The following is a 19,867-nucleotide window of genomic DNA, read 5'->3' as shown; positions in this document are numbered from 1 at the left end:
TTCAATAAACCATAAGGATTCAATTTAACTTTGTTATAAATATCTTAAGACATCAACTATTATACAAAGGTTTGTTTTAAATGATTATTTTTAGATGAGTGTTTCCATCAATGAACTGCAGCAGCTCACCAGTTTAGACAATGTAACACAACTATATACTTATATCTCACAGTGTTATCTGCACCTCTGGAGTTTGTGTGTGTGCATGTGTATTTGTGTTTCTGTGTATGTGTGTGTGAGAGGCTCATTTAGTGCAGGGGTCCTCAATGTTTGTCTCACCTCTGACCGGGTTTAATGTCAGAATTATAATTACGGACCAACCTTCAGATAAAAACAGTAAAAAACAAATCATATAGAGTTTACAGGTTTGTTTTATTTAATAAACTGCAAGAGTCACAGGCAAAGGTTTCTCTAGACAAAAGACCATCTTTTCAAAGCGAAATATCTTTCAGACAGTAATAAGCAATAGAACAGACAAAACTCTAAACTCTATTTTTTCTCTGTGTGGCCTTGTAATACATTTCTCACGGACTGGTACCAGCCCCCGGACCATGGGTTGGTCACCCCTGCTTTATTTAACAGCCCGGTGTTTGTAAGAGAACCTTCGAGGCAACGATGGCGGTGTTGTAATCTGAGGATAAGATGAGTTTAAGGGAAGGATTTAATCAGGTCTAAAGTAATTGAGTCACTGGGAGAGTGAGTGGTTGTTGTGGTTGTGAGAGAAATATTTACAAGTCGCAGTCATGTAGAGATGACCAGAGCAGCTCCTGTTCTTCAACTTTTCTCTTTTTTAAGGTTAAAATATAAAAATAAGAATAAAAGAAGCTCATAAACATTGAATTTAAGAGCTGATAATACTTGATAATAACCACTTAAGTTCTTACAACAATAGCTCTGACAACAAAAGGGCTTTTATTGCATGTTCTTTACTGCCTTACTCTGATGTTGTTCATGTGACTGTAGATGATAAAAAAAAAAACTTTTACAACTTAAATCTAAAGTCACTTCAGTGAGACATATGTTTAGCATCAGTGTCCACAACACAAACCATGAAGACGAACACTTGTGTGTCGGTTGTGTTGTAAATGAATAGTTTCATGGACAACATGGAGGGAGGGCCCGGGGTCAGCAGAAAGCCTATTAGGTCCTGGACGGGCAGTTGAGGAGGCAGCAGACTAATCTAGTCAGATTCCTGGTAACAGACTATTTCCAGTGAAGACCTAGGACAGGGGGTCCCTGCCCTAGGTCTAGCCCGAGGTCTCCTCCCAGCAGGAGATGCCCAGAACATGAAGTAGTTTAACATGATACTAATTCAATGATGACGTTTATACTGGACATGGAATTGCAGGCTTTATTAAAAACTTTCAACTAAGATCAAGTAGTGATTTATAATCTTATAATGACCTACAAATCATATGTTATTTACATTATTTTATCAGAAAATTCAATAAACTGCAACAGAATGACCTGAACACATAAATGACAGCCTTAATTTATGATTTTCAACTAAAATGAAATAGACATTTATAGATTTATAAATGTATTTTATTCTACTTTAACACCAAACATTTTAATAACGTTTTGAAACCGTTTCTAAAGCTTATTCATGTCTTTTCCTGTGACAAATAACATTCATTTTCTTTACTTAGTTTTATCTTTATTAATGTTTATATTATTTTGTAATACATTTAAGAAGACTATAATATATATTTTTACACATTATTTTTCTCGTTTGTCATCTTTGAATATTTACTCTTTGAATCTCTTTCTTTTATTTGTGAGTTAATATGTTTGTAAGTAAGTAAGTAAGTCATTTTTATTTATATAGCTCTTTTCCAGACCAGGGTCACAAAGCGCTTAAACAATCAAAACAATATTCAATAAAGTATATACTTTAAAGGGCAAGAAAAAACTGTAAGCTTTGGAATGATCTTCCTCTCTCTTTGCGCTTGATGGATCTACTGACTCCTTCAAGAAACATCTTAAGACGTTTCTATTTGTTCAGGCTTTTCCTTAATTTTCTGGAACTCCTGTTGTGTTGTTATTGTTATATATACTCTGAGAAGGAAACAATAAAGTCAGGCTTAATAGGATATTATAAGAAGTAGGGGCAACATGCAACTAAATGTTGTCAATAAGACTATTACTGAGTTTAAATTGTCAAAATTGGTTTAATGACTTTATTTTATTATTGTTTGGAAAGATCAGTGTTTGTGATTCATCTTGATGATTGCAGAATAAAGTCATGTATTTGTGTCCTCAGGTGCATGTCAGGAATGAGTGCAGGATGAGCAGCACCTTCGTTACATTAGCTGAAGTTCTGGAAGCTCGAGGGGGCCCCCTGCTGGAGGAGGAGGTGTGGTCCCTGCTGCTGGTGACTGCGGAGTCTCTGCTGGATGTTTACTACAAAGGTGAGCTTCTGTCCAGGTAAACATGTCTCTGGTCCTCACACTCCTTCTTCTTCTCTCAGGCCACAACAACATGTGCAGCGTCATCAGTCCCTCCTCGCTGCTGCTCTCTGCCACCGGGACCTCGGCGTTCAAGAGCTGCGGTCACGCGGATGACGTGTCCACCTTCACGGCTCCCGAGATGCTCCACGGTCGCGCCAGCGTCACCAAAGCTGCCGTAGAGAGGGTCAGTGAACGCACCACAGGATGAGTGGTTGCAGGTCTATTTGTCATGTCATTTGAAATACACCGCCACCTACTGACCAAAATGGGAACCTACGTGAATCATACGTTACGATACAAATAAAAATAAATACAATTATATAAGTTTTTCTGTTTAAAACAAATTAATCTCGATACTTCATAATTTATTTCCGTGTTTTATTCTTTATTTAATCACGAATTATTGCCCTCCTGATATTCCATACTTGAGAACTATTGAACAATAATATGTTTTATTTACTTTTTAAATTAAACTTTATTATATGTCGGGTTTTAACATCAATATTAACTCGGAAAAAATGGTATGATAAGGTGAAACTCTGGGGCAAAATAACTGTTATATTATAAGGTACATAAAATAAGTAAAACATTTTAAAAAATGACAAAAATAAATCGACAATTGCTAATAAAACAAATATATAACAAGTATATATAATACCAAACTATCAATAGGGTGCTAATATTAACAAGAGTGCATTAATGTTCTTTCATGCCTTTTGTTCAGTGGAATGTTTTATATTGTATTGTATTTATTTTTCCTCTGTATCATAATTATATTATTCTATTATTATTTTAAGTATTCTTCGGTATTAGAGAGTTATTGAGGAGGGGTTTGGCAAATTTAGATTCTTGTAAATTACCTTGACCTTGAAATGAAGTTTGTAATTGAGATTCAAAAGCATAACAAAAACGTTGAGATCAATTTAAGACTTTCCACTAAAACAGTACAAGTGAATTTAAATATAATCCAGGAGCCTTAATGAAAGAAATATTCAGTTAATTTTTTTTTTTTTTCATTTTCTATAAATACAATTACCTACTTTTATATTTTTCAAAATCTTAATTATTTAATGTAACTTGTTTGTGATCATAAAATAATAACTCTTTTAATCCCTTTATCTATCAACATGAAGTTTGTATTTATTATTGGACAGCAAGTTTCAGAAAATTCACTAAACATTGAGCAGAAATGAAGTCATTCTACTGTGACATATGAGTGAATTTGAATATACTTCAAGAGACTTGAAGTAAATTAAATCAAATAAATTCAGTTAAATATTTGTAAATAAATAGTTAATTAAAATGTACTCATAACTCTAAGCTCTGCATTAACACTGTATATTTGTACTACTTCAGATGCTGGTGTACTCACTGGGCATGACTCTCTACTGGTCAGTGGATTTTCATCTACCTCAGAATCAGGTCAGTGACGTTTTCTCCGCGAGGTTTTCAGGTTTTCTTATGACCTCCTGCTGCGTCTCAGCCTGTGCAGCTGAGCGACCGTCTCAACAGTCTGCTGCTCAGCATGTGCGAGGACCTGTCCCACCGCCGGGCCAACCTCACCTCCATCCTGGAGGCCTGCGAGTCTCACCAGAAGAACTCCATCCTGCCGCCGCCTGCCAACGTCATCCGACACCTGGTGGAGGAAGTGTTCCACGAATCGGTGAGTCCCAACGAGACGGAAACCCAGCGTCACGACCATGAGCGGTGACGATGTCACTCCTCCAGATGGACCAGGACCCTCCTCCGGACAGTGGCGTTCATCTGAGTGGGCGGAGCCAGATGATCCGAGAGAGACTTCATGGTGAGAACTTCTACAGTTCGTCTGCATTCACAGCTTCAAAGGGTGAATATTTTGATGTGATTTGTATTGTACTAGTTAAACATGTCCTGGGTCTGCCCCGAGGTCTCCTCCCAGCTAGACATGCCCATATTAGGCTGAAGATGAACTAGTTAGACATGAAATTACTACAAATCTGTGAAGACATTTATAACGATAATATAAACTAGAGCCTTTTTGAACAACTTTTAACTAAAACTCAGGTGGCAATTTATTATCGTATAACGACTCACAAATCAAATGTCATTTTATGTGTGTATTAACAAAACACTAAAACAACAATCTTCAATATATGTTTCACATATTTATATTGTTCTGAAGCCATTTTTAAAGCTTGTCCATATTAATTTTGTGTTTTTTTTAATGTATTGTAGCTTATCTTTTTAGTGTTTATTTTTTCTGTTTGAGATATAAGGAGATTCCATATACATTTTAAAATATTATTACATTTATTGAATAACAATCTGAATTTTTGATTGGGTTTTATTTGTATTTTACCTCAAGTGGTTACTTTTAAATCCATCCATTCCTGATAGATGGAAGAGTTTTCCAGGGGTCTGTAGTATAAATGTATTATTATTTTAAACTAAATAAAAGAAGGCCTTATTCATATGATGGGGAAACTAAATTGTGATGAAGGATAACATGGAGAATAATGTTGTTTTAAAAAAATCTTGTCATAATGATACATTAGGAAATTATCAAAATGGGAGTGTTTTTCTTCACTCAACAACACTCTTCACTCATGTGTGTGACAATTTGGAGAAATAAAAAAATACACTTTGTTTATTTTCTTTTTGAATTAGTTATTAATTAGTAATTAATTAGAGTATAATTAATTCCCTCACTTCAAATCAATTATTTTCTTGGTGTATTGAAATTGTTTCTGGAAACTAAAGAGTTAATCTACCCAATTTCAATGATTCAATAAGACCGATACTATATTTTAGCTTCATAGAATTCAGACATTGCCAATATTTGCTTCTCTTCTCGTTTTTTGGGGGGAAAAAGGTCCTAAATGGCTCATAATCAATTTTTTTTAAAAATCCAACTCTCATGTCAAGTTTCAAAAGTTGAAGTCTTCCTCTCCAAGACGCAGTCAGTCCTGAATCGTGACCATGTTTTGAATTTATTACTTTAGAAAATTCTTCCCGTCTGAAATCTGGGCGAACGAGAGGTTACGAGAGATTATAAGAGCAGAGTCCATTATGAAGTAATAATGGCTTCCCCCCCCCCTACAGCCAGCTGTAATCACATCCGCTTTGTTTATACAACGAGTCCCTTGGAGGTGGATACTTCTGTGATTGATGACGCACGGTGACAAACCTCAAAGCTTGACCAATTACAGCAGAGTGGGTGCGGTTATGGTAAAAGATTTAATCTCTAGAAAATGTTCTAATGTAAATATTTCAATGAAAAGAGAGTTTTGTACAAACAGACATATACTGATGATACAATAGAGTCCAACATCTATTTAAGACACACTTAAATCAACACATTAGTTGACCTTTAACATTATAAAGTTTTTTGACCCCTGTTTTACACCGAAGCAGAATAAAATTGCCCTAATCTACATTTTCAGTCATTGTTCGTCCACTGCCAGGTCAACGGGATTAAATTCTTAATCCAAAGCAAGTCCAGGATTAAGTGTTTGCCACAGCCAATAATCGGATACTGAAGGCAGATACTCCAGACTAAGACTCTGCGCTTGCGTTCCTTCTGTCCAAGCATCGTAACCTCTTTGTTGGACGGGAATCTAACCTTCATGTCATCCGTGTTCTTCTGTCTGCCGCTGACAGGGAAGCGAGGTCTATTTTCCGACTTCAATGACAGTTTTGGGGAAGGACGGAGATACTCGACCGACTCTGACTCCAAGTCAGGTACGCAAGGAGACCGGATCTAATGGAGGATGATCTTATCCGCACCATCATGTCCTATGTTTGCAGGGAGTCTACCTCAGAGGTCATGGAAACACCGACCACGAAGTTCACCTTTGTACCAGTCTTCTCTGGAGAGGTGTGTGATATATTTACACCTCAGATCTGCTTCTGCACGCGTCAACAAAACCTGACCATCCATCGCGAGGACGCGACATTATCCGTTACATAATGGTCTCTCGCCCCCTCAGACTTCCGAGAGGGGCTCGTCACCGGGACAGTACCTGCAGCTGGCTGGGTCGGAGCCCCCAACATGAGATGTCCCCAAAAACTCCGGGCAGGTCGCATAGTCCTTCCATCACCTTCAGCGAGTCCTCGCTCAGTCTGAGTCAGAAGAAAGCCAAGGTGAGCCAAATCATAATCAAACAATTTTTTAACTTAAGTCAAGCAATTTTCAACTTTGATTAAACAATTTTCAACTATAATCAAACAATTTTCAACTATAATCAAACAATTTTCTATTGTAATCAAACACTTTTCTATTGTAATCAAACAATTTCAACTTAAGTCAAACAATTTAAACTTAAGTCAAACAATTTTCAACTTAAGTCAAACAATTCTCCACTATAATCAAACAATTTTCAACTATAATCAAACAATTTTCTATTGTAATCAAACAATTTCAACTTAATTCAAACAATTTAAACTTAAGTCAAACTATTTTCAACTTAAGTCAAACAATTCTCCACTATAATCAAACAATTTTCAACTATAATCAAACTATTTTCAACTGTAATCAAACAATTTTCTATTGTAATCAAACAATTTTCAACTTAAGTCAAACAATTTTCAACTATAATCAAACAATTTTCAACTTAAGTCAAACAATTTTCAACTATAATCAAACAATTTTCTATTGTAATCAAACAATTTTCAACTTAAGTCAAACAATTTTCAACTATAATCAAACAATTTAAACTTAAGTCAAACAATTCTCCACTATAATCAAACAATTTTCTATTGTAATCAAACAATTTTCTATTGTAATCAAACAATTTCAACTTAAGTCAAACAATTTAAACTTAAGTCAAACAATTCTCCACTATAATCAAACAATTTTCAACTATAATCAAACAATTTTCTATTGTAATCAAACAATTTCAACTTAAGTCAAACAATTTAAACTTAAGTCAAACTATTTTCAACTTAAGTCAAACAATTCTCCACTATAATCAAACAATTTTCAACTATAATCAAACAATTTTCAACTGTAATCAAACAATTTTCTATTGTAATCAAACAATTTTCAACTTAAGTCAAACAATCTTCAACTATAATCAAACAATTTTCAACTATAATCAAACAATTTTCAACTGTAATCAAACAATTTTCTATTGTAATCAAACAATTTTCAACTTAAGTCAAACAATTTTCAACTATAATCAAACAATTTTCAACTTAAGTCAAACAATTTTCAACTATAATCAAACAATTTTCTATTGTAATCAAACAATTTTCTATTGTAATCAAACAATTTCAACTTAAGTCAAACAATTTCAACTTAAGTCAAACAATTCTCCACTATAATCAAACAATTTTCTATTGTAATCAAACAATTTCAACTTAAGTCAAACAATTTTCAACTATAATCAAACTATTTTCAACTGTAATCAAAAATGATTCTATTGTAAATAAAAATAAATTCTATTGTAATCAAACAATTTCAACTTAAGTCAAACAATTTAAACTTAAGCCAAACAATTCTCCACTGTAATCAAACAATTTTCAACTGTAATCAAACAATTTTCAACTATAATCAAACAATTTTCTATTGTAATCAAACAATTTTCAACTTAAGTCAAACAATTTTCAACTATAATCAAACAATTTTCAACTGTAATCAAAAATGATTCTATTGTAAATCAAAAAAAAAAATATTGTAATCAAACAATTTCAACTTAAGTCAAACAATTTTAAACTGTAATCAAACAATTATTAACTTAAGTCAAACAATTTTTTAACTTTGATTAAACAATTTTCAACTATAATCAAACCATGTTCTATTGTAATCAAACAATTTAAACTTAAGTCAAACAATTTTCAACTTAAGTCAAACAATTTTTAACTTTAATAACTCATTTTCAAATGTAATCAAATCATTTTCAAGTCAAACAATTGTTGATTCTTTATGTTTTTTCAGTCTTTAGGCCCAGAATTCGTCCGGATATCAGAAGATCAGATCGTTCTGGAGCTTCCAGGATCCATCGTGGTAAATACGTGAACGATGTGTTGTTCTAGCTGCACGTTACTGTCTGCATGTGCACTCTACTGTACCTTCAATCTCTGTGTCGGTCTGTGTGTGTGTGTGTCACTTTGTGTGTGTGTGTTTCCATCTCAGTCCAGAAAGGGCCGCTCATGTTCGTCTCAGAGAGAAGTGACTGTTGTGATGCCCAACGGACAATATGTGGTGGTTCGCTGTGACATAAAGTCCAAAGCCAGAGACGTGTTTGACATGGTGGTGGCTCACGCTAACTTAGTGGAGCACTTCTACTTTGGTCTTGCCTTTCTAGATGGTAAGACACCTGAGAGAACACACTTGACTTTCTTCACACCTGTTGCAGGAAGTTAAACGGACACAACCATAAAAGTATTCAAGTGGCAATAAATTAAAAAATACAAGAAAGTAAACTATGCTCATGGAAGTATATATAAGTGCCTCAGTACATTGAATGATGGAAATCAAAATTTCAAATGTTGAAACTTAAAAAGTCTCTTATTATTATTAACTTTAATTTAAAAAACATAATATTATAAAAAAAATATGTCCTTTCTACACGTGTAGTTTGATATACCAATTATTCAAAAATGAATGTTCTAAATTCAGTATTTTTTAAATTTGTTGTATTTTAAATTAAGTATAGAAATGTCGTTAAAATAAATCACCAGAAGATACTAGAAAAACGAACTAACTAAGTTACTAAGTAACAAACTTTAAGGCAATCATGTGATGTGCAGACGATCATGTGACCACGTAGAAGCACTGGCGCATCATTCATCATGGAGGATTCCAAGGCAACCATTCAAAGTTGTAATGGCACTTATATATTTACACAAAATAATGTTTATTTTTCACATCAAATGTTTTATTCTATACTTTTAAAATGACAAAAGTTGCTTGTTGGGAAGTTTTCCAACAAACTTTTAAACAAAAATTATTCCAGAAAGCACGATACAAAAATAATCTCTCAGCCTAAAGAGCAAACTAAAGTTATTCTTGTCAAACAACATTTTTGTGTGTAGACCTTTGACTTCACTATTTTAATCTGATAGTATAAGTACATTTACAACTTTATTGACACCACACGGTCACAAAAAACCATGTGTGTGGAGCAGCTGATTGGACCAGCCACCCCGATCGGTTCAAACTTCTTTTTGTCATAAACTCCGCCCTTTGAACCGTAATACTAGAATATTTCAGTGGTTTGGCCAGCTGTCAATCAAAACAGCTGATTCATAACTGATTAGGTGATGCACTGGTCTTTCTGTTTTTTATATTTTCAAATACAAGCTCTTGGATTAACGCATATATTAGGCATGAGAAGAATTAACAAAAAAAGGATCTCTTTAAATGTTTTTTAAACATCATGTGCACCATCTTTCATGGTCAAAACAAGAGCGTCCAAACATTTGTCAGCAGTCAAATGTGACCTTGAACATTGGCTTTGTGACTGTGTACGGTCAGTCGTAGTCGTTGTATATTTGTACTGCATTGTGTTGTTCTATTGTGTTTTTGCACGGATCAGTACTACAAGCTGTTTCGCTGCATTGCTTGCCTAAAATATCCGTTAAGAAAATATTTTATATTTTACGACCAGTACTTTAGGAAATCATAGATTATTTTTGTAAATAATTACAACTAAATTGTTGTTTGAAAATGGCATGATCAACACATAACTTCTCTTTCTTTTTAAATTTCCAGATGATGAATATTTCTTTTTGGAACATGAAACAAAAATATCCAAAGTCGCTCCTGACAGTTGGAAAAAAGGGCAGATGATAAATTTTTTGGTTTTTCTTCGTGTCAAGTTCTTTGTCGATGACATCTCGTTTATTCTGTAAGTATTCAATTTCAATTTCAATTCAATTCAATTTTATTTAAAGTGTTTTATCATAACAAAGTTATCTCAAGACACTATACAGTTGAAATAAGACTACAGTTGATTAAGGAAAAATAGATCCCAGCAATTCAACAAAGAGCAAGAAACAAAACACTGTACAGTGAGCAATGGCGAGAAAAAACTTCCTTTTAGAAGGCAGAAACCTCGAGCGGAACCCGACTCATTGTTGACGGCCTGCCGCTTTGACCGGCTGGGAGGAAGGATGAAGTTGTAGACTGAAGTTGTTGGGCCCCACAGTGAGGAACTCTTTCTGTTGCAGACACAAACTCACGCGACACCAGTACTACTTACAGATGCGTCGAGATACTCTGGAAGACAGACTTTACTGCAACGAGGAGACGGGTTTGTTTCTAGCGGCTCTCGCGCTCCAGGCGGAGTTTGGAGATTACCTGTCTGAGGTACTCATGACCATCCCTCCGTTGTCGTGTCAGTATTGTACAGCAGCATTTTGTGTTTTTATTCCAGTTATACGGTAAGAATTACTACCAACCAGAGCACTACGTGTCCAAGAGGATGCTGGAGAAACTGGCCTTGCCCAACGTGAAAGAAGAGTTGCCAAGACTACATGCAAGTCATTCCCAGATGCTTCCAGAGGAGGCGGAAATAGAGTATCTGAAGGTACACGTGGACTCATGGAGCTGTCAAAACATTTTTGTTGATGAATTATTTGTTTCAATCTAATCTTGTCTTTTACATCAATTTAAGTACATCTGTACGTTTTTGAACAGTCGCCTTGAGACAAAATTATGTTTGTTTTGTTTTAATCGTTCACTTAAGTTCAAACAATTTTCAACTATAATCTAACAATTTTCAAATGTAATCAAACAATTTTCAACTATAATCAAACAATTTTCAACTTTAATCAAACAATTGTCAACTATAATCAAACAATTTTCAACTATAATCAAACAATTTTCAACTATAATCAAACAATTGTCAACTATAATCAAACAATTTTCAACTATAATCAAACAATTTTCAACTTTAATCAAACAATTTTCAACTATAATCAAACAATTTTCAACTATAATCAAACAATTTTCAACTTTAATCAAACAATTGTCAACTATAATCAAACAATTTTCAACTATAATCAAACAATTTTCAACTTTAATCAAACAATTTTCTACTTTAATCAAACAATTGTCAACTATAATCAAACCATTTTTAACTATAATCAAACAATTTTCTTCTACAAGAAAACAGTTTGCCACTAAAATCAAATTATTTTAACTGAAATCTAACTATTATAAACTATAAACAAACAATTTCCAATTATAATCAAACCATTTTCTACTATAATCACACAATACTACTTATAAGCGGTAGACAATGGATGGATGGTTGAGACCAGTTTGTTCGTCTCACCAGATAACACAGCAGCTGCCAGAGTACGGAGTGATGTTCCATCGTGTCGGGAGGGAGAAGAGGCCGGTGGTGGGAGAGCTGGTTTTAGGAATCTGTGCCAAAGGAGTCATAGTCTACGAGATGAAGAACCACATCCGGGCGGTCACCAGGCGCTTCCTGTGGCGAGAGACGGACTCCATATCCACCGGGGTAACATCCATATTTGTCTGTGTCAACATTTTGTCCAACTTGTTGACGTTCTGCTTTCGTGCGGCAGCGACGTAAACTCATCATCGAGTGTGGCGGGCCGAGCGGGAAGAAGCACGGCTTCGTGACGGAGAGCTCCAAGATAGCCCAGTACCTGCTGGGCCTCTGCTCCGCCCAGCACAAGTTCCACAGCGAGATGACATCACGACAACTCAACCACAGCATGATGCCAGGTGACGCTTCACTGAGAGATCAACACTGTCATGTGGTTCAAACTTATGAATCATTTATGTGGCCAGATGGTTGTCTAGACTGTTGATAGTAGGTGTGTGTATTGGCAAGAATCTGGCGGTACGTAATCGATACAGAGCCAACAATACGATATATTGTGATACTGAATAAAAACAAGAATATATTTGTAGTATTGCTGAGTACTTGACTCTGGTGTTGCAGAATTTACAGACCACATGACTCTTGACGAAGTCATAACTGCAAAAACAGGTCCAAACATTAGCTTTACAAGCTGCTGGAGTCGACTGTATCCTCTCGTCCTCAGTCATTGAAGTGATTCGCTACATATCCTTGTTCCCTTAGTTGCATAGGACATAATGACTCCTGCCATCTATTTATAAGTATAATTACAAAATAAAAATGAAATATTTGCGTGTTACTTGTTAATTTTAAGGCGATAGGGTATCGTGAAAAAATATATTCAAGTGTATTGATGTTTTCTTACACCCCTACTTTCTATTCTTCTGAAGCTAAAATAACCCCCAATGAAAGGAAGGTCTGACAAATTAAACTATAATGTTCTTAGTCGACATCACAATTAACACGTTTTAAACTGTCACCTGTAACTAGAGAGAACTTTCACTTACCTTTCAAAACAATCAAATAACAACAAAGTCACCAAAACAAATCAAATCTTAACACATTCATTGAAACTTTCCAAGATCAACAATGAATTATAGAAAAAGTTTACTTGACATTTAGTTTTAACTTTAAAACAATAAGCACACCTTCTTTTTTTTTTAAAGAGTGTTTTTTTTATTTTGTCTTGAGTGTAATTTTAGTGACATCTCAAGAAAAAAAAAGGTGATCTGAGTTAATGGTGCTTCTCTTATCTTCAGAAGACAACCTGTCCGTGTATCAGCACAACCTGGACCTGAAGAGGATCTCCTGCTCCGAGGGAATGTTGAACCACATCGGCTTGTCGCCCGGTCGGAAGGACTCCATCTCCAAGTCCTGCGAGGACATCACCGCAAAGATGGAGGCACGACTCCGCCAGCAGAGGGAGCTGAGGAGAGAGATGAGCAGAGAGATGAGAGAGAAGGAGGCTCACTCTGAAGCAAGAGACGCTGGAGAAGTCAAAGAAAGGCCATATTGGAGGTAATGATGGAAGTAGATAAATGAAATCAAAATATTGAATGTTGAATTTAACATTTCAAATGTTGAAACTTTACATTGTTTATTGAAATGGTGTATCTTAAAGCAATATTTGATTTTCTAATTCCAGTAAATCATTATTTTTGTAGCTTTCTAAATTCAATAAAAAATGGTTAAATAATTGGAATCCACCATGATGAATTGCAAGTCAATGCTTCTACGTCGACATGTGATGGTCTGCGCGTCACATGATTGGCTGAAAGTTTAATCAAGGCGCTCGTTACTCTTTTGGTATTATCTGGTGATACTATTAAATTTAAAAATCGATGAATTATAAAATATTTAATTGGAAAATTATTGGAATTACAATATCAAACTGTGTAAAGAAAAACTTTTTAGAAACCCTTTAAAGTACAAATTATGGATCTGACTATTCAAACAATTCATTCAATGATAAAACTTTTGTGTTTTTGTCTGTAGTACTCCAGATATGATGCCCAGGATGACGTCTAGTGTCTCCCTTCAGAAGCAGGACTCTGATGCTTCGTCCTCCATAAGAGGTGATTTCACTTCCTCAAAAGATATACATTCTTAAGTTTTAAAACGTATTTGATACATTCTGGGATGTTCACAGTGGACACTCCGACAAGAACTCCACCAGAGCGAGAGATCATCTGTGTCAACATCAAGAAGGATCCAAAACTGGGCTTTGGTGAGCGTCGAGTGTAAATCTAACACTGGTGATCATCTAAACGTCCACTTCCTGTTCCAGGCTTCGTGATCGTTGGAGAGGACAACACAGGAAAACTGGACCTCGGGATCTTCATAGCTTCCATTGTGCCTGACGGGCCGGCGGGCAAAGATGGACGGATCAAACCTGGTATGCAGCCCTTGACACAAGTTTTTAACCCTTTTATTATCTCAGGGTGAAGTTGACCCCAATGCCCAAAAACAAGGTGGACACCTCCACCACTGCATATGTATTTATGAAAGACAGGGAGCTGGTTAACCTTGACCCAGAGACAACACAAGGGATACCACAAACGCATAGGTTTTCAGCCCTTCGGGTCACCTTGAACCTGAGATAACCCAAGCGTTAAAAGAATAGTTGTGATTAAAAGTTGTTGTTTTTTTGCAGGGGGGCGACTCATCTCTCTGAACAAGATCAGCTTAGAGGGCGTGACCTTCAGCGACGCCGCAGCCATCCTGCAGAACAGCCCGGACGAAATAGAACTCATCGTCTCGCAACCAAAGCGTAAGTCTTCACTATCAACGTATATGAGTGACATCGGAATATTATTAAATTCATCATTTAAAATGTTGACACTTAACATTTTAAAATTGTCGTTTCTAAATTTCTTTCTAAATAATTGAATCCAATTAATTGTAGATTAAAGGGTCCAATTTTATTTATAATAATACATAACAAAAATGTGAATATTTTCTAAATCATTTTTTGTAACACATAGAATTTAATCTTCAAATTCCATGAACTCAAAAATAAATTAACTAAGTTCAATATTTTCAATCAGTAGCCTTTTACATTCATAATAAAATGTTATTGTAAAAGTGCCACCATTTCTATTTTGAATTTAAACAGGAATTGTTTTTTAATTATTGGAACAAGAATATCAAACTGTATGTGTAATAAAATGTAATACATTAAGAACATTTTAGAATGTTTGAATTAAATTATTAATTAACCAATTTAATTCAGTTTTTCATTTAATAAATAAATGTACTTTTTTTTTAAAGAAACAATTGAATTCAATTATAAAGAAAAATATTTAAAAATGCTTCAGTACTTCATGATCATATGTTGTCATCAGCAAACTTCTCCATCTCCGCTCTACAGAGTCTTTGAGGGACAGAAGTCATTCCCTGAGCCAGAGCACACTAGGTCTGGCTCTAGAGAAGGGTTTTGGATCTCAGACGACCCTCAGTGGGTCGGAGTACCGTCCGGCGGTGGAGGAACTTGAAGAAGCCATCTCGCTCTCCAGCATGGCTACGCCCAAACAGAGCAGACGGCTTCACATTCCAGTCGTACGAATACACGACGCACAGGTCGGCAGACGAGTGGAGACGGGAGGTTGAGCTGTGATGTTACAGTTACTCTTATGTTGCAGGACGTTTGTTCAAGGTCACCTTCGATTTTGAGTCTGAAAACTGGGGAGAGATTCATGGTGGAGCTGAGGAAGACCCACAGAAGTCTGGGCCTCAGTGTTGCTGTCAGTCACTTTCATTTTGTTGCAATCATCAGGCAGAAGTGAAACTTCTCGCTTTTTCTTTTGAAGGGAGGAGTCAACACTAACGTACGGTACGGAGGAATCTACATCAAGAGTTTGGTTCCAGGGGGCGCTGCTGAGCAGGACGGACGCATTATGACAGGTAAAGTATTTGACCATCAAAATTAAAGGATGAATTTGAGTCTTACCTTTGGTAAACTTTTCAACCTTATACATTAGACATTCTACAAAAAACATTTATTTTATTTATATTAAACAATAACAAATAAAATTCACTGTATTGAAGACAAATTTCAGCAGCAAAGAATATTAGAAATTAATTAATGTATGATTTTATTCATTCATTTAAAAAATTAACTTTTTTAACAAACTAACTTTGCATCATCTGACTTCCAAAAACATGTTTTCTATTAAAAACTGACCATGTTCAAAAAAACTATTCGACTGTCTGACAGATGGATAGATGCATAGAGATATAGGATGGATGGATGGATGGATGGATGGATGGATGGATGGATGGATGGATGGATGGATGGATGGATGGATGGATGGATGGATGGATGGATGGATGGATGGATGGATGGATGGATGGATGGATGGATGGATGGATGGATGGATGGATGGATGGATGGATGGATGGATGGATGGATGGATGGATGGATGGATGGATGGATGGATGGATGGATGGATGGATGGATGGAAGTACAGACGGATGAACATATTGACGGATAGATAGATGGATGGATAGATGGATGGATGGATGGATGGATGGATGGATGGATGGATGGAAAGATAGATGGATGTATATTTGGATAGACAAATATATGGATGGATAGAAGGATAGATGATGGACGAATAGATGAATGAAAGGATAGACACATTTGTTTCTGCCACATCATGTTGAAAAAATATGTAACGCTTAGATGAATGAAACTGATTCATGTTGATGTGTGAGTCAAACACACATTGTTGATGAGGTGTGTGTGTGTGTGTGTGTGTGTGACAGGTGACAGACTGCTGGAGGTTGACGGTTCCAACCTGAGGGGCGTGACTCACCAACAAGCTGTCGAGTGTCTAAAGCGCACGGGGGAGGTAAACTGACCACGAGTGCTCATGCTCTCCTCCTGTCACTCTGAATGATTGACACACGTTCATCTGAAAACGTCTCATCAATGTCCGGCTAATGGTTAGCATGTTGCTGCAGGTGGTGAACCTGCTGCTGGACCGAGAACCCTCCATCGTCCTGGAGCCCCGATCAGACTCCCCCCTGCCCGCCCTGCTCGTCAGTACCACACACACACCCGGCCTGAGGACAGAAGACTCCGCGCAGACGACCTTGAGTGGTCGAGTCAAGGACTACAGCTTTGTGACTGATGGTGAGAGGAGAAGATACACACTGAATCATCGCACACACACATGATGGACTCACACACACACACACACATGGCCCGGAGGAGTGTGAGTCGTCTGACAGCAACGCTGTGGTCGCTGTCAGAATCATCATCCCAGGAACACTGTTTTCTACATGACATGAATTAAAGGGACAGTCCCTCGTTTAAAGATGTGTCCGACCCTCTTCCTGTAGAAAACACCCACCAGGTGGTGCTGAAGAAGAGCTTGTCAGGCCTGGGATTCAGTTTCTACATCTCCAAGCTCAACGGCGCGCAGGAGAGAGGCAGCGTGGTCCGCATCAAGCGCCTGTTCCCGGGTCAGCCGGCCCACGAGAGTGGTCTTCTGCGCGTGGGCGACGTCATCTTGTCCGTCAACAGAGAGCCTCTCAGGGATCTCTCCTACCAGGTGAGAATAGAACGTTTAGCACAACGGAAGTTATTTGTGGATCCAGATGGTAATTCGGACACCATCCGAAATCATGTTCCATCGTTATGCAGACGACACCCAGTTGTACCTTCATCATAACCCACCTCCAGCCTCCCTCCCAGCTCTCGGTGTGACAACCTGCAAGAAACAACTCTTGGTTTCTCCTCTAACTTCCTCAAACACAACTATGGCAAAACTGAATTTCTTCTCGTTGGTTCAAAATCCACCTTTGCAAAAAACGGTCCCGCCTAATTATTGACAACTTCTTCATCACCCATTAATTTATTCCTTGAGGCTCAAATATCCTACCTATCGCTCTGTTGCCTCTAGATGGCAGCAGTTATTACGTCCTCCACAGGTGAAGGAGCAGTAAAATCCTGTGAGATCCTGGCGCTGACTGAGGACGAGAGGATACAGTGGACTCCTGCAGCTTTTAAAGCTGATGTTTCGACATATTTTGGTTTCAAAACAAATGAAAGCAGTTACGACTTAGTCAAGAGTCATGTGGTCTGTAAATTCTGCAACACCAGAGTCAAGTACTTGACAATACTACAAATATATCCTCGTCCAACTTTATCGCAATATATGACAATATATCATATCGTTGACCCTGTATCGCGGTACATATCGTCAGATTCTTGTTAATACTCACCACAACTAGTCAAACCTAAGACAAAATAGTCAATGAGTTGTATTTTCTGGGGTATTGAGGTGAAGAACGTAGTAGCCGCCGATGCTAATGTCAGACGCTGATGGTGCTTGACTGGTGACGCTGCTCTTTTCTAAGAGGCCAGCAACATTAGTGGCCCACTAATCCCTCTAATCCACTGCCTCTGTCAAGGGCACGATAGCTGTGCCGTCTTTCAGCGCTGCTGTTGACTGAAGCTCCGCAAAATAAAATGTTTTTTTTTTTTATCTTTAGAGGGTTTTGTTTCTGCTGCGTGGAGCTCCTGCTGAAGTCCATCTGGTGATCTGCCGCCCAGGGCCAGGAGAGCTCGTGGAGGCTGACGACAACACGCTGGTGAGTAGAATCATCTCCACGTGTCAGATGATAGACTTGGAGTGACAACATCTCTTGAAGAGTCCTGCCCCGATCCGAGGAGGACGATCCAGGTCTCTGGACATCCGACTGGGCGAGGACTACAGTGAACTCCTCAGGTTCAAGTACGACATACCGACCCTGACGCAAGTTGCTGACCAGGAGGAGGAGCTCAGACAAGAGGAAACTCCGGAGCCCCCTTCAGAGTTGGTGCTTCCCGAGAGCCGAGAGAGTCTCAATGGAGGAGAAAGTTTGGACCAAACGAACCCTACAATCAACCAGACTTTTCCATCTCCTCCTCGGTCACCTCCTTCCCCGACCTCCCCGACCTCACCTCCATCACCGCCCTCGCCAGTCTCGCCCAGCTCGCCTGCCTCCCCGTCCTCTGACGGTCCACCAAATCAGCTGGTGTTCAGACCCACGGCCGTGAAGGAGGAGCCTTGTCCAGCACCAGCACCGAAGAAGGAGGAGGACAAGAAGGAGGCGCTCGCTACCAGCTCCTCTGTGATGTTCATGGACGTCTGTCAGAAGACCGGATCCAACGCATCCTACACCAGGTATTCAACTGTTCTTCCAACTGTTGCAGTGCTTTATGGAAGAATAATGGTGGGATTATTATAAGGAATGTTAAGATTCACCATCTAACGTGTAGTATCACTCTGTGAGGTTATGTAGTATTACTACTATTGGCTCCTTACTATTACTTCACAAGGCTGCCAAGTATTACTTTGTGAAGCTCCATAGTATAACCCTCTAGGCTCTGTAGGATTACTTATCAAGGCCCCAAGAATTAATAGATCATTTCCCACTCATATTTTCTCATATTTTACAGTTCTCAAAATATACATTCTGTTTTACCGCAACTTGAAAATATGTTGTCTCCTTGTGAAAAACACATTTATCGAGGTCAAAATGAAATCGAATGATCTTTTAAAGTGAATGTTTTCCACCACAGTGGCATCAGAGAAGAGGCAGATGGCAGCGTGACCTACTGCCTGGTTGGAAACGGGCTGACCATCATGGCGGATGAAGAGTATTTAACCATCAGCTCCACCCTGGAACCTTCTCACAGCCTTCCTCTCGGACCTCCCTCGTCCAACCTCACCCTCCTGAGCAACCCGACGACTCCTCTCCCGTCTCCCAGCCTCTCCGCCGACACCCTGACCACCTGCACGCTCACACACCCGGCTCAGCCTCTCACCACGCAGCCCCCCAAGGTCAAGCACCACCCAGTCCAACAGGGGACGGGTCCGGTCCAGTACAAATCTAAGAACAGCAGGGCCAACTTACCCACTGCCCCATCTGTGACCCCAATCACTGCCCACGTAATCTCCTCCCCTCCTGCTCCGACACTCCCTGCCAAAATATTGCCTGTAGCCTCCCACGTCCAGGCAAGAGAGGAGCAGGAGAAGAACGTGAGGGAGTTCAAGGACGAGGACGAGGATGAGGACGAGGAGGAGAGCAGGAGAAAGGTACATG

General features: G+C 38.0%; 1 protein-coding gene across 1 annotated transcript in view; it reads left to right on the top strand.

The window, feature by feature from the left end:
• Positions 1-2,263: 2,263 nt before the first annotated feature.
• Positions 2,264-19,867, top strand: part of ptpn20 (protein tyrosine phosphatase non-receptor type 20) — a 31,134-nt gene continuing 13,530 nt past the window's right edge. The window contains exons 1-29 of the mRNA XM_087802722.1: positions 2,264-2,411; positions 2,471-2,634; positions 3,807-3,872; positions 3,934-4,113; positions 4,179-4,254; positions 6,090-6,170; positions 6,237-6,306; positions 6,419-6,572; positions 8,368-8,436; positions 8,566-8,740; positions 10,147-10,282; positions 10,605-10,743; positions 10,811-10,963; positions 11,717-11,902; positions 11,970-12,132; positions 13,030-13,288; positions 13,766-13,845; positions 13,920-13,997; positions 14,058-14,165; positions 14,424-14,540; positions 15,141-15,349; positions 15,412-15,513; positions 15,580-15,673; positions 16,538-16,623; positions 16,736-16,907; positions 17,117-17,328; positions 18,272-18,370; positions 18,431-18,945; positions 19,344-19,860. Of these exons, the coding sequence (XP_087658848.1) occupies positions 2,288-2,411; positions 2,471-2,634; positions 3,807-3,872; positions 3,934-4,113; positions 4,179-4,254; positions 6,090-6,170; positions 6,237-6,306; positions 6,419-6,572; positions 8,368-8,436; positions 8,566-8,740; positions 10,147-10,282; positions 10,605-10,743; positions 10,811-10,963; positions 11,717-11,902; positions 11,970-12,132; positions 13,030-13,288; positions 13,766-13,845; positions 13,920-13,997; positions 14,058-14,165; positions 14,424-14,540; positions 15,141-15,349; positions 15,412-15,513; positions 15,580-15,673; positions 16,538-16,623; positions 16,736-16,907; positions 17,117-17,328; positions 18,272-18,370; positions 18,431-18,945; positions 19,344-19,860 (4,584 nt within the window). The 5' untranslated portion in view covers positions 2,264-2,287. The remainder of the gene's footprint in view (positions 2,412-2,470; positions 2,635-3,806; positions 3,873-3,933; positions 4,114-4,178; positions 4,255-6,089; positions 6,171-6,236; positions 6,307-6,418; positions 6,573-8,367; positions 8,437-8,565; positions 8,741-10,146; positions 10,283-10,604; positions 10,744-10,810; positions 10,964-11,716; positions 11,903-11,969; positions 12,133-13,029; positions 13,289-13,765; positions 13,846-13,919; positions 13,998-14,057; positions 14,166-14,423; positions 14,541-15,140; positions 15,350-15,411; positions 15,514-15,579; positions 15,674-16,537; positions 16,624-16,735; positions 16,908-17,116; positions 17,329-18,271; positions 18,371-18,430; positions 18,946-19,343; positions 19,861-19,867) is intronic.

Source organism: Callionymus lyra, chromosome 11 (assembly GCF_982586985.1).
Source record: "Callionymus lyra chromosome 11, fCalLyr1.hap1.1, whole genome shotgun sequence".
Taxonomy (NCBI): Eukaryota; Metazoa; Chordata; class Actinopteri; order Syngnathiformes; family Callionymidae; genus Callionymus; species Callionymus lyra.
Note: the sequence above shows the minus strand (reverse complement) of the source record. Positions and strands in the feature narration are given on the sequence as shown.